Consider the following 14,902-nt stretch of genomic DNA (forward strand, 5'->3'; position numbering starts at 1 on the left):
ACCTATGAATGAAATGTCGTGTGGTTATGTTATTTAAAAATATTGTTAAAAAGAAGGGTTGTTGGATATTACTGTGATGTTACAATACGATTTACTTTGATTCTAACCTAAAAGTTTTATAATTGCTTCTGCTTGCATTCAATTTAAACTTCGCAATTGTGACGCAAATTTTATTTTAAATAATACATTAATTTCGTATTCATTTCAATGTACATTAAAGCATTCAATATACATTCAATATACATAGATTATTTTTGCACGTATACAAAGAAGTTTGCATTAAACGATACACTAAATGTTTCTCAAAATAGATTATGCAAGGTGATACTTTTTCATGAAATTTAATATGGCACATTTAAGTAATAACATTATTGAAGTTGAAAGATATTCGAACATTCAAGCAAGTGAAGCATACATCTCAAATTTATAATTGAAACGATCGAATAATACTGTAAAACAAAAATTTCTTAAAACAAAAATATTTAGTTCGTAATAATGATCTAAATGGAAACTATTATTTCTTAAAGTAGGTCTATTATAAAACATTAATTTATATTGCAAAGTGGAATAAAAGTACAGAGATGTCAAATTAGTTCCATTATAGATATTTTTTAAAAATGGGGACGAAAAGAAGGTTAAATTTTCATTACTTGTACGGAGGAAAATCGAGCAAAATAGTTTTTCGTGTATTTGTCAAACCATAATTTTATTACGTGAATTCTTATTTCTTGGGGAAAAATACGTTTTAAATACATGGAATGAAAGGACTATAGTGACGACAAATACATTGTCCATGAGATTAAAATTTTTATTCTTAATCGCATTAAATTAAATTCAATCATTTCAACAAAATTGCATTATACAAGTTACAAATTTGATTATTTCTAGTAATTTTTAAAAATTTGAGAATATTATGAACAAAGTGTAGCATACATCATGTAATTTATTGGAATGCGTGTTTCTAATGTGAACGGATCTTTTTTCAATGATTGAAATGCAAGGTATATATAAAACTCCCAAGGGAGCTTCGAACCAAACTGTGACATCATACGACGAAAAGGCGCGAAATGTACCGAAGGTACACGAACATCGGCGATTGTGTTGCTGGAGGGAGGTTCCCGACTTGTTTCCTCGTCGAACAACGGAGGTTCCTCCAGTAGCCAGCACGTGCTGTGCTAGCCAGCTGTATTTTTTACTCCGTTTTTCCCATTTCCCTTTTCCTTTTATAATTATTATTTTTTAATCAACAATTGTATATTCGTAGTTATACATAATTCTATATTTACATTCATACTACTTAAAAGGTTACTCATCTTTGAGCTTACATACTTCATAACGTAACGAATACGCTTAATGTATTTGCGTCTTTACTATATTCCGTTCCTATATAAGGTTTCTTTTTATCTTGCGATATTCTGTAGAATTTATACACGTAATCCTTTATTTAATTGTAACGAGCGCCCTTTACACGCATCGTTTTTCTTTTCCTTATAAAAATTTACGCGTTTCTATCTGAAAGTCCTTATGTGTACTGGCTTTAAAGGATACAGGTCTTATTGCATTCTTTTTTTACTTTTTTATTTTATATTATTGTTACTGTGACAAAGTGATCAAGCGGATGCAACGACCACGGCAGAGGAATATCTTGATACAAAATGTATGTATAAATTATTTTGGTTTGGCCTTAGAACAATTTATCAAGTTAATAGATATAGTTGCAATATAATACCTGCTTTTCGCAACGTGGTTCCGACATCTTGTATTCACAAACTTTCTCAAATGTGAGCTCCATTATAACATCTAATACTTTTTTATACTTACATATTTGTAATTGGTTTAACGTTTTTCGTAGTTTTCTCCCAAGTTATATATTTATTCTTTAAAAAGAAAGTAAATCTTAAATCGTGGAAAATATATTTCGAAGCATCAGTTGTGTTCAAATATGGCTGCTTTTGACCTGACGAGACACATAGTGAATATCATATTTTAAGAGGTTTAAAATCATTATTATTTAGTAAGGTTAAAAGTTAAAAAGGACATTTATTACAAGAGGGAATTGAAGTATTTAGTTTATGAAAATGCCTGTAATTTGGAATCTATAGTTAAATTTCGTCCATTACGCTTTAAACACGTGTTTCTGAAATGATTTAATATTCAAGCATTTTGCTTTTTATCCGTTACTTAAATTTATAGTCTTGCATATATTAAAAATTGGTTAATATATAATGCTTATTTTACAGAATACAAGTATTTTCTACACAGTATTATTAACAGTAGTTTTATGTTTCTACGTAACTGCTTGCGTAGCCATTTTGTGAGCCGTTACAAAAGAGAACTACTCCATATTTGATCATCAGTTTCTATGTATGATAACTGAAATCATTGAATTTTTGAATTTGTTCATTTTCTTTCTGTTATTCAGATATTTTTTTTACCGCACGTGAATAATTTCATTATGTTTAATAAGAATAACGTAAAGTAAATCATTCTAAAGTAACCTCTTAAGTATTTCTCATACCGCATGAGCAGAAAAATTTTGATTAATTTTTAAATATATTTGTTCATTGATACTATTTCGTAAGAAAAATTGAAAAATGTCTAGTATTGGTTAGAGACAGTAGCAGAGGAAGAAAAATACACATTTGGTCATTTAGAAATAGACATAACTACGGGGAAATTATTGGGTGTGTCACCACTACTTTATTTATGGATGACTATTTTTTACTAGATATCTAGATTAATATTATAGCGTGGAATTAAACATAAAATACTAACTCAGTACAAGATTATTTCTCTTTCATTGATACTTTTATTACTCATTTCACTTCATAAAAATTGTTTGTTTCATGTGTCGAAGTGAAGTAGCTCCATTTTTGGATATGTGATAGTGAAAATTGTATTACTGTTCGGTCATTAAGTCGCATGAGGTCACGGCCACGCATGTATGGCTAGCTACATGCATGGTTTGAAGGTCTCTTAATGCCGTTTCACAAGAGCACGCGTCGTGCGTGTGCAAAAAATATCTTAAGACTTTCGGCGTCAGTGGCAACCTTGAGCGTTCACCAATCCGGTGAAAGGTTCCCACTGGTTAGAAAAAATGGTCGTATGAATTGTATATATTTCCCATACGATAAACTTCAATAAATTAATACATGATGCTATGCTAATTTTGTGAACAAATTGAATGACGATATACAATAAATTGGAAAATTTTCTTAATTCTATCAATATAAAAGTTACTATTTACCTGCTATAGTAGTAATAAATTGCATATTTTCAATGTTAAATATAAATTGCATAATTTTTTATTATAATTCTGATTCTTAAAAATTATACAAATGAAATCGTGAAAGTGTCGTCTTTGAAGTATCGTCTCGAATTTTTAATTCCAATTAACATTTCCAATTTCTGCCCAGATGCATATGTTATGGTCAATTTCATATTCGGTATTACCTATAATTTTGTTATGTTTCTGAACTAATATAAGGTATGTACATTGTTCAAATATCCGATTCGGTAAATTTGATGAATAATAAAATGAAACAAATTTCGTGTATACCTTTAACGATCATTCAGCGTTCTTTTTAGATATTGTTACCTCGACCTGCTTTTATAAAATCTTACTCAAGCTACTTTCATGCATCAAATTAACTGCTATCTTATAGTAAAATACTTTTTTTAAAAGTTGTTGCTAAAGAATTGTACATAGGAATAATTTTAAACGATTATTCCAAAATAATAAAATATTGTCTTTATTTTGCTTTCTTTTATTACTCAGGTATCTTATTTGATTTTGTTCTTCTTTGTTTTGCATATGCATACAATTCTCTATGTATACATGCATAGAAAAATTTTATTTCTAAACGGAATTGTCTATTTAGTATTATAAAGCTGGAAAATAGAAGGGCGTTGAGTTGTACTGAATAAGTTTGTCAAGTTACGAACTATTCCTGTATTAAGAATTATTCATTAAAATTTCTGTCGAAAGATTATCATTTTACTGCATAGTCAACTAATTTAATTTCTTCTGTCAAACAGTTATTTTAAAAGCTTTATCGGAATATTAATAACATAATTCGTGCATAGTTTTCTGCCTAAATTTATATTTATTCGTTTGCGATGATCAACGTGTAACTTTTTATAATATAACACTCACTCCAACAATCATTCAGCTCCATTAGAGTTTTTGTATTTACGGTTAGTCAAAGAAATGAAAAATTATGGATAATAGCAAATATGAAATTGATCATAATATAAGTTTTACCGTTGAGACTATTAACGCATCTTCCAATGAAAGATGTAGAAATTCTACTTTCGATACATTTCGGCTAAAGCAGTTCGTATGTCAGGTTAGGTATTAGGAAAGTCACTAATGCGCTTGCTCCGGCGCGCAACCGGCGAACAGAACTAATTTAAGAAATCCTATGTCGTGCCTGTCGGTTTGCACCAGTTCTCAGGTTAAAATAGATGCGTGAAAGTCGTGTAAGAAGAGCTTCCAAGGGAATTTTCGAAGTGTTACTACAGTTTTTTGAATAAACCGGACCGAAAAATCTGTATACGTCGATCTTTTCATTGAGAATTCAATTGTACCTGTATTTTTTATTTGCTGTTATTCAGAGAATTCCGTTACTATTGTACTGTAATCTTGACTTTCTTCTGTGCTCTGTCTCCCGCTGTGAAAAGAGTAAAAAAGGAATTTAAAATGCGTTGTGCACGGTTGCTCGTTGTTACGCGTGTGATCATGGATCCATCTACCCCAGTTTTGGCAAGCTTTTGGCAGATTTATAAATAAATACTGATTCAGTGCAGCAGTAGCATACAAGCTGTTGAAACTCGAGCCGCACAAAGAGTTTTATGTTGCAAGAATGTGATTTGCAATAATATGTAATATGCTTGTAATATGGCATGGACAGGCACACATTATGGCTTAAACATGCGTAAATAACAGTATATCTTTGATTATTGATAATCGTGAAAATGAGTGACCGCAAAGTTAATGGTAACGCTCGTGTCAGCACCAGCTCCCGATCAAGAAGTAATCGTCGGGGCTCCAGAGACCATGGTACATATTTAATTATATATTAATATAAAACGTGAAGTGAGTGTGTGATAACACATGTTAAAAGAGACTAGTTCGCTACTTTCACCCTCATTTTCGTACTTCTATTTCGAATGTTACGGAAATGCTCCATATATGAGCCATATAGAAGTCAAACCGATCAATTTCTCGAAACATTAAACACTAATCGTGTATTTTAGTCTCGAAATTAAGAAATTTTCAAAAAATTGGGTGAATCAGTTTTTATTTTTTTATTTCTGTAATCACTCAAAAATTTACAAATTTTGGTTGATTTTAGAATTGGTAGATTTTAGAAAAGTTCCAATATATTACATGTATAATGCAATTTACTGATTTTATTGCATTAAAATCTTTGCTTTTAAATTATTTACTTAAAGGATGTAGTATCATCGAATATATTTAGTTCTTGTACGAGTAAATACACTTATTTTTAACAATATTATTTCGAGAATAACGAACCATCTTTCTCTTTCTTACTTCTTTGTGAAGGTATGATAAGATGATGTGCTAATGCGAATCATTAATTTTTTCTCCTCTAACATTCATAAATTTCTGTATACATTAATAAAAAAGTGAAATGTCACACTACGAAATGTACTGTGATCCGAGACTATAATTATCCTTGGCTTGTAGCCGAAATACTCACTTTTCTTTACAGCTGCATCTCTCGGTAGTGATATCAATGTAATAATACTTTTGATGACTATTTACGATTCACGCATTGTGCGAATAACTTTCGTTAAAATCTAGTATTATATAAAGTTTTAGATAAGTTTCAGTAATCTAATTATTATATGTAATATGGTTTTTCTGTTTGTCAGGTAAAGCTATGCAGAAGCAGAAGAGTAAAAACAGGCTCAAACCCCGTGAACTTAATCGGAAAGGAGCGGAGAAAGAAGGTACAGATATGGATGCTTTCGTAAACACGGTAACTCCGGCAAAACCTGAAATAAAACAAGACAACAAAGATCCTTTAACACCGAAGGACAGTAATAAGGAAGGAAATCGTGAAATTATAAAAGATAATAAGGATAAAGATAATTACGAACCAAAAAAAGAGAAGGAAACTAGTTCCGATCATATAAAGGAAAGGGCGGAGAAACAAACACCCGTGTCACCAGATAGTCTAAAACAAAGTTTTCTCATAGAAACACCTGCTATAGAAAAACTGCCAAGCAACAAAGAAACTATAAAGGAATCTTCCCCTAAGATCGAGGATAATAAAATATCAAACGCATGTAATATGCAATCAAAATCAGTTCCTAATGATGTTGTTGATCATGTGAAAGTGAAAGAAGAGTCCGATGTACAAGCAATAGTAGCACAAAAGAATGAAGAAAATTCGAAGGTATCATTTATTCGAACGGTTAACGAAGATAAGCCGCAAACATCTCCGGTTATTGAAAAAACAACCGAAAGCGAAGCTCCGGTTCAAACTGAAATCACATCGGTTACAAATCAAATACAATTGAAATATAAATATAAGGAGGACCAGTGGAGCCCTATAAATAAAAGCGGTAAAAAGATTTATGATCGTGAGTTTTTAATAAAACTACAGGATGATCCCAATAGCAAAATCAAACCGTCTAATTTACCAGATTTAGACGTTGTTTTGAAAGATAGTTCAAAGGTATTGTATAAAAATGATTATTCCTATTTCCTATTATTATTGTAAATACATATGATATATAAAACAATAATTCTTATAGGCAAGGAATAATGTTGAACTTAGGTTATTTAAAGATACAAATATCAATAGACATGATGTTTTATTCCCTGGATTCATAAAACCGTTAAACGCAAATAACCGAGCGGTAAGTTGGAAAAGTTGAAAGAGGTGGAGTTGGAATGATTAGTAAGTGATGTATTATAAATGAAAAGTAGTGGACTGAAATTCCTTGATAGAGAATATTTTTTCTGATATTTGCATTTTATTGTACATTAGATCATCATGAATGTTAACATGTTGATATAATGTATTTATCTCTATTTAGCTACCACCGAATCGGAAGAGCAATCCAGGGAAATCATCTAAACCAACAAAGCCAAATGTAATTCATGTATCTTTATCCTTGAGGGAAGACGTAAAATTAAGGGAAACTGAAAATGCATGGAGGCCAACAAGATTGAAAAGTTTGAATCTTAGTGAAGAAGAAGCTAAATCGGAAGCTCTTTACAAGAGAGTTAGAAGTGTACTAAATAAACTCACACCACAGAAATTCAATACCTTAGTCGATCAGGTTCGTACATTAACCATCGACACTCCGGAACGACTGCAGGGTGTGATCAATTTAGTCTTCGAGAAGGTAAATCTATTTATTGTATGTCTGCAATAATTATATAATTCTTAGTTATGTATAATTTAATTTATTAAATTTTAGGCTGTGGATGAACCAAGCTTTTCTGTAGCATATGCATTAATGTGCAAAGAACTTGCTGTAATGGAAGTCTCAGGTTCAGATAAAAATTCGGACAAACAAGAATGCTCGTATACCTTCAAAAAGCTCATTATTAATCGGTGCCAAAAGGAATTCGAAAGAAATCCAGTAAACGAGGTGGCAAGAGCTGCTAAGCTTAAAGAAATAGAAGAATGTACTGATCCTGTAAGTCCAATCAATAAATATTTCTGTATTGTATTGTATTATATATTTTTATATTTTCATTATCATCAAATTGTTTTATATTTAAAATTAGGAGAAGAAAAAAGATTTACAATTGCAATTTGAAGATGAAGAACGAAAAACACGTATAAAATCAGTAGGAAACATACGGTAAAGTAACATAAATGTAACGTAAAATATGTAGTTATCTTGTAAAAGCATTACATTACCTCTCAATGTATAGATATACATAATGTAATGTACATTATAATTTTTGTCGACATATTTTGTATTTTTTATGCTACATTTCTTACTTTTTGTTCTGCAGATTTATTGGAGAGTTATATAAACAAGGCATGTTGACAACTAAAATCATGCATCGTTGTACAAAGGAGTTGTTAATTCAGAGTGATGAAGATAGTCTTGAATGTTTATGCAAGTTGTTAACAACAGTCGGAAAAGATTTAGAGTCAAAAGTGTCTGCAGAAGTAACTTTGTTTTTTATTATAATTAATAAAAAGCATTCAGTTCGATACTGAAAAGATAATAATTTATTCCTTTTTTATTAGGAAATGCAAGATTATTTCAATAAAATGCAAGATATCGTTGCACGACGGGGGCATGGAAAAATTAGCTCTAGAATTCGTTTTATGCTGCAAGATGTAATAGATTTAAGAGCAAATAGCTGGATTCCAAGGAGAGATGATAGTAATCCTAAAACAATAGATCAAATTCAAAAGGAAGCTGATTCTGAAAGATTAGATAGCCAATTGAATAATACTCCTTTGAGTACACCTCGAAAAGATGAACGTACTAGTGATAGAAAAAGGAATCGTAAGTATTTAGTCAGTGTAATATCTGAATTAATAACAAAGATATAAATATAAATTATAAATAAATTGATATTTTATAAGTAGAGAACTCGCTTTCATAATACAGCAGCGTGATGATATTACACATTTTTTGCCAGACTAGAGTTTCTGATAAGAATGATTGTATTGTGTATTCTGACAACTTTTATTTCATTGTTCACATTATTATATCGCTTATAAATAAATATACATAGTATGTTATTGAATCAATAATCCATTATAATGTAGGTGGTGTTGGTCCCACTGATGATGGTGGTTGGAGTCAACCTGTTGTCAGAACAAGGCAACCATATTCTGTTGAGACAGCTAAGCTTAAAAATAAACCTGTAAGCATTTATATTACTAAAACTTCAATAATAGTTACGAAAGGTTTATAGTCACAGGTACAGCGAAAATGAATAATAACAAATAAATATTCATCATTTTTATTTTAGCCTCCAATGGATGATTTACAATTAGGAAGCAGAAACATGTATATGTGGAAAACGCCTTCGAGTTGTGGCTCAAAGGCAATAAATTCAAATAAATTTGCATGCTTAGAAAATGTATCGAACTTAGATCAAGATAAACGAAAAACGTCTCCACAACTCTCTGGGTAAGAGAGTAATTTTTTTTATGATTATTATATTTCTTATTGCTCAATATTTAATAAAATAGGTGTGATGAAATATAGATTGCTAGGCTAGAGTTTCTGATATGAAGTATGACTTTAAAAATATCCTGAGTATTTTTTTAATAATCGCATATAGGATGTACGGAATAATCCGAATAATTAATATTATAATCTCATTTATTTTTAGATCAAGGTCTACTGGACCAAGAGAGTATGGTCGTGACTACAAACCTTCCTATGGTATGTCTATGATACGTTAGATAATAAAAGAATTAAATAATTTGTTGATTTTTTAAGCAAAAAATTATGAAACGCATGATGACAAATTTTTTATTTTTGAAAAGTTGAACTTAATGTTGTTAGCCAAAAGGATTCTGATATTTTAAAAAATACATATCACATTTACTTTATTCATATTATTTAAATGTAAGAAAATTTTATATTTTCATTATTACAGATGGTAGGAGTTCACGCAATGGTAGTCATCAATTAAGCAGTTCGTCGTCGAATAGAGATAGTTCGTTATTAGACAATTCACAGAGTCAAAGCGTTTCTATGCCACCGCCATCGTTAAAATCGTCCACACAATCTACCTCTAGCAGTCATAAACCTCAGATGTCGGAAGAAGAATTTATGAAAACGTTAAACAAAATAATGAAAGACTATCTCAAAAATCCTATCATTGAAGTGAGTTCTTGCTATATTCATGTTCTATGTGTATATAAATTATTATATCACAGTATTAATTGATTTCCTTAGTTGATAATATTGTGATTATTAACATTAGCACGCTCCTTAGATCCATCTCTGCTTTTTACTAGGAGATGCTTGAGTCATTAGTGTGCTAAATTATGTAATACCTTCCTTCTGATCTTCTTAAACAGTGTTATAAATTAGCTATAATGCTACATTTATATAAATAATTGTTTAAGTGATCAGTAGGTGGACACACTGTTTTATTTAAAAAATCCATTCTAAAAAATGCAATTCATTTAAATATCTGTTATAATTGGAATTTTTTATTTTATAGAAAGTTTCGTTGGCAATTCAACAGAACTTCGATAACACATTAACAAAATTCGTACGTGAATTGATCAACTTTGTTCTTGAAAAGTCACCTCTCGACAGAGAATGCATATCGTATCTTTTGTCGCATTTAATTACTCAAAAAATTTTACCTATATCACATCTAAGAAACGGGTAAGTTATTTTGTACATATGTGTATGTCTATAATGTTATTTGATGCACTAATTAAGATCGCTTTTTAATTAAATCTTTTTTATAAATGACGAAATATTTATGCAGAGAAAAAGGTGTTGAATAATAAATACAAAGCCAAAAGGATACTGATTAAAAATTTCAGTATAAAAATTCTAAATGTATGTTTTTTCGGTAAAACTAATCACAATTACCTTTTTTAGATTCATTGAAATATTGGAATTAGTTGATGATCTTGTACTCGATATACCCAAAGTTTGGTTATATCTAGCAGAGATATTATGTAAGTAAATAACATTAAAACTTTTTATGTTTAAAGATAACTCATTTATGATGATTATTCTTTACCGTAGAGTTTCCATGCGGGAATTTTAGCTCAACAGGACTGAAAACAATGACAAAAAATACTATTTATTCCAAAAGAAAATTAGTATTATGATATTTCTTTCTTTTTACAGCACATCCAATAGAAGAGGAGATAATCCCCCTAACCGAGTTGAAACCTATATTTGATAGTTTAAGAACTCGGGGATATGTAGGCAAATTCCTTGGGGAATTATTATCGAAAATATCCCGAGATAAAGGACATAAATGGATTGCAGATAAATGGGACCAAAGTGGACTTAAGTTGAGTAACGTAATTGATACAGAACTTGAAGAAGTTGACAAAATCATTAAAGATTATGTAAGTTGGCACTAAAATTATTAATATATGTTATTTTTAAATAACGGGGACTAAGAATAATGTTATTGTTCATAGAACCTGGAGTTCTGCACTGGTGATTATAATAGTGCCAAAAGCTCAACTAGTAATCAACCCACAATGCAGCAAATTCATGATGAACTTAGGAGACTAATGAAAGAAAGTAGTTTCGATGAAATTTGTGGGTGGATAATTGTAAGTATTTTAAATTTAATTGTATATTATTTTACAAAATATTAAACAGTTATACTTCATTCATTGGTCATTACAGGTACATGTAGGTAATCGGGTCAAAGAACCAAACTTCATACGCGTCCTGACTACTGCCATTTTAGAGACGTCCATGGGTACGTTTTGCTATTTTATCATATTTCTTCTTTAACATTTTTTAGTGACTATAATTGTTTGTGTGCTTTTTTTTATTATTATTATTAGAACCAGTGAATAGCAGGTGGTGTTTAAATAGTGAGGCTTTTATTAATTTACAACAATTAATTCGCCGATTCGTCGATGCAAATGAATCTTTAGAATTGCAGTGTCTTTATGCAATCCAGCTTCATTTACACAATCTACAATATCCACACGGTAACATACAAGAATAAAATGTTGTTCTCTGTAATAGAAAGTTAGTTATAATTATAAAAAATTTTTACCTACAGGGACTCTGTTCAACATTATGACAAATTTGTCGGATTATAACATAATTTCAAGCGACGCGTTCCTAACGTGGAAAAAGAGTCCTGAACCAGCCCAGCGTGAATGGCATGGAGTCGCGACGATGGCGCTGACTTCGTTTTTCACTGGTTTACAAGAAGCTGATGATGCTTCCAGTGTAGAAGACGTATCAACTAGCGTCAGCCAAGAACGTTGTTGACGATACCGTGATCGAGTACATTATCGTCTATTAAAAAGACTTAAATATATGTTTCCTCGTTAAAAAAAACTACGCGAAGTGAAATCAAATTGCAGTTTTTTAAAGGAAAACATCATATGTATTGAAAGAATACAAAAAGTGATGTGCGCGTGTGCATGTATTATAGTATAGAACTTCAAAGAACAAGAAGTGACAGATAATAAAGGTTATCACAAAAACGGACACAATAGCTGAGACCGCTATACATAATGAAGATAAAGATTAATTATTAATTATGATACAGAAGTAAATACAAGATAATTATTATATATAATTCATTGAAATGGTTTAAAGTTTAAATAAAGCAAAAAAAAAACACTCAAGGACATTATCGTATTTCTTATGTGTTGCGATGTCACTGCAGCTTGTCAATCGCCCAATAAATTGAATATTACGTACAATTTTTCTTTTTCGCTTTATATTGGAAACTCGAAAAAGCTATATTCAATTTCATCAAACGATATTCGCAAAACAGCCGGTACTTGCTATGTGCAAAGTAGATAAAAAATTAAAAATCAGATGTGTATAAGTAGATCAATTTTAAGTAAATTATATTTGAGATATATGCAAAAGAAAACTATTGATAACCAAGCCTGACGCAAGGGTAATGGTTCTTTCTACGATTATAACAAATATAACAATTACTAATTTATATCTTGCGAACTTATAATGTATTCAACCATATGAAGAAAAATATACATTCACAACTAAAAGTGAATGAAAGTGAACGCTAAAACATAACATTACGAACCATGTTGTGATTCGGCGCGATATGTTTCGTAATGCAAAATATGCTGAAACTAGGAAAAGGATACAAATGGTGTGCATATTAAGGCGCTACTATTTTTTAACACTAGTTATTTATGAACATTGAGAGAACAGGTCATAGTGCGTGGAATATAATGTCTGCATGAATCCAGATCGACCGTGTAATAGGAAATTGTATAAAATTATTACACTAATTTAAAGTACAGTGTGAAAAATACATTTTCTGAGTATATTACACACATACGTGCACGCACACGCACACAATTATATATATGACTTTATATATATAGTGTGTGCGTGTGTGTATGTTTATATATAATACACAAAATGAAATAGGAAATTTGAATGCAATCATGAAAAATTTTCATTTAATTTTAGGAAATACTATATTGTTTTTGTCTAATGTTTTTCGTATTGAATGTATTCTCCTTATTTAAGAAATTGTAATTATTAATTAATACCGAAATGTTCAAATTTGTTATTTGATTATTAGATACTAGCAGAATTTGTCATTTATCATTTTTTCAAAGTTTCTCTGCGTTGTTGAAGGGATAAAAGGTTACCACGTAGATATTTTATCCAACTTGCATTAAATACATATGTATGCGTAAACATATGTTTATACATGTACATGTGTATGTAAATATTCAATATAAGAAAATTAGTTCTTGCTTCACAGAATGTCCATAGGTGTTCTTAAATTTTCATACGATATATACCCTTCACCATCGTGAGTTCGTTATATGTTTATTTCTTTCATCGCATCTTATAATTACACTATATAATTTACTTGTATTCCAAATTCTTTATTTCTGTTTAATAATCTAAAATTAATTACAGAATGTTGAAAAACTTTTATGTTTTTTGTGAATTATATAATAGAAAATTTTTAAGTATAAAACGCAGCATTTTTTTGAACACGACAGAATCGAAGGAGATAAGGATGAGATTGTAGGGAAGGTCACATACATCACTATTACTTTTTTCACACTGTAAAAATGAGACATACATGAAATACAGAAGAATGGAAAATTTTGTGTATGAGCTAAGTATTAATGATTTATAACATTTGTCTCCTTGAAAGATTTCATTCTACTTCAGTAGTAGAATGTATCATTCGACGGGTTGAAACATCAAATAGGAGACGCAGTAAATAAATAAAATTACAATAATTTATATATTAAAAAACGTTGTTGAGGAAATGTCGATAAGTGAATTACAACAAAAAAATGATCCCTGTAAATATTTAATAAGTAAATATTGTAAGTGAAGTATGATCAGTTTGCAAAAATAATGGAAGAAGATAGCATTGTTATTATGCTGACTGAAATGTTGCACATGCATGCGACGCATTGTGCCGATGTTTCACGTATGAACACGCACGTATATCGCTATTTTACATATATTTGCGTGTGCCTACGTTTACATTAATACACACATACAAAATATAAATAAAATATCACTAAAAATTCCAAAACACAATACAAAAATACACAATACACTTCTATGATAAATCATATCTATACATAAAAGAAAAAAAAAATAAAAAAGAACTCCATGTCAAACTGTTGTTGATTATTTTCTTGAATATATGCCTGTCTAGATACATCGATCACACCGCCGAAGAAACTGATTAATTAAATTAGTAACCTGTATATTTTTTTGTAACACTGTTCAAATAATATTGTTTCTATAATCCTGAACGAGATACGTGTAATACTATACGAATTATATATATGTACACGATTTCGAATAAATCTTATTAAAGTTTCAACGTTAATATCTGATGCACTTGAAATTTAAAAAGTTGTAGATATTGTATACTTAACAGGATGTAATAATTTACAGTATAACATTAAGATGCAATAATTATAATCGTACTGTAATGTATCACGTAAATACGCATTTTTAGAAAAATACTAAACGCGTAATATCCTATATTGTATATTTATTACAATGTAGTTATTTTATATGTATGTAATATAACTGAAATTATTTATAACAAAATAATAAGGCTTCTGATATACATCCATCAAAATATTAGTTATCTTTCACGATATTTTCTTAAAACTATCTTTCATTTCCTTTAACGTAAGAATGCTAAAATAACATATATAAATAATATATAATATCA

The 14,902-nt window shown here is 29.9% G+C and overlaps 1 protein-coding gene, 1 long non-coding RNA gene and 1 other non-coding gene across 6 annotated transcripts in view; 2 read left to right on the plus strand and 1 right to left on the minus strand.

The window, feature by feature from the left end:
• LOC117163948 (uncharacterized) overlaps window positions 1–12,323 on the plus strand; it is a 42,004-nt gene extending 29,681 nt beyond the window's left edge. For all 3 annotated transcript variants that reach the window (XM_033346698.2, XM_033346696.2, XM_033346697.2), the window contains exons 8-25: window positions 5,902–6,710; window positions 6,790–6,894; window positions 7,075–7,386; window positions 7,462–7,683; window positions 7,775–7,851; window positions 8,009–8,168; window positions 8,250–8,514; window positions 8,781–8,878; window positions 8,987–9,147; window positions 9,353–9,405; window positions 9,623–9,852; window positions 10,196–10,365; window positions 10,588–10,667; window positions 10,843–11,069; window positions 11,145–11,282; window positions 11,359–11,434; window positions 11,523–11,672; window positions 11,747–12,323. In XM_033346698.2, the coding sequence (XP_033202589.1) occupies window positions 5,902–6,710; window positions 6,790–6,894; window positions 7,075–7,386; window positions 7,462–7,683; window positions 7,775–7,851; window positions 8,009–8,168; window positions 8,250–8,514; window positions 8,781–8,878; window positions 8,987–9,147; window positions 9,353–9,405; window positions 9,623–9,852; window positions 10,196–10,365; window positions 10,588–10,667; window positions 10,843–11,069; window positions 11,145–11,282; window positions 11,359–11,434; window positions 11,523–11,672; window positions 11,747–11,961 (3,548 nt within the window). In that variant the 3' untranslated portion in view covers window positions 11,962–12,323. The remainder of the gene's footprint in view (window positions 1–5,901; window positions 6,711–6,789; window positions 6,895–7,074; window positions 7,387–7,461; window positions 7,684–7,774; window positions 7,852–8,008; window positions 8,169–8,249; window positions 8,515–8,780; window positions 8,879–8,986; window positions 9,148–9,352; window positions 9,406–9,622; window positions 9,853–10,195; window positions 10,366–10,587; window positions 10,668–10,842; window positions 11,070–11,144; window positions 11,283–11,358; window positions 11,435–11,522; window positions 11,673–11,746) is intronic.
• LOC143304053 (uncharacterized) lies at window positions 887–4,752 on the minus strand. 2 transcript variants are annotated; one of them, XR_013060747.1, is made up of 4 exons: window positions 3,560–4,752; window positions 3,248–3,453; window positions 2,776–3,163; window positions 887–1,877 (listed from the first exon to the last, which is right to left on the minus strand). It is a non-coding gene; the product is annotated as an uncharacterized LOC143304053 (long non-coding RNA). The 2 variants fall into 2 exon arrangements; XR_013060743.1 differs by having other exon boundaries at window positions 887–1,957.
• On the plus strand, window positions 9,951–10,116 carry LOC117163997 (small nucleolar RNA SNORA53). Its single transcript, XR_004465542.1, has one exon. It is a non-coding gene; the product is annotated as a small nucleolar RNA SNORA53 (small nucleolar RNA).
• Window positions 12,324–14,902: the final 2,579 nt, after the last annotated feature.

This window comes from Bombus vancouverensis, chromosome 2, assembly GCF_051014615.1.
Source record: "Bombus vancouverensis nearcticus chromosome 2, iyBomVanc1_principal, whole genome shotgun sequence".
Classification (NCBI taxonomy): domain Eukaryota; kingdom Metazoa; phylum Arthropoda; class Insecta; order Hymenoptera; family Apidae; genus Bombus; species Bombus vancouverensis.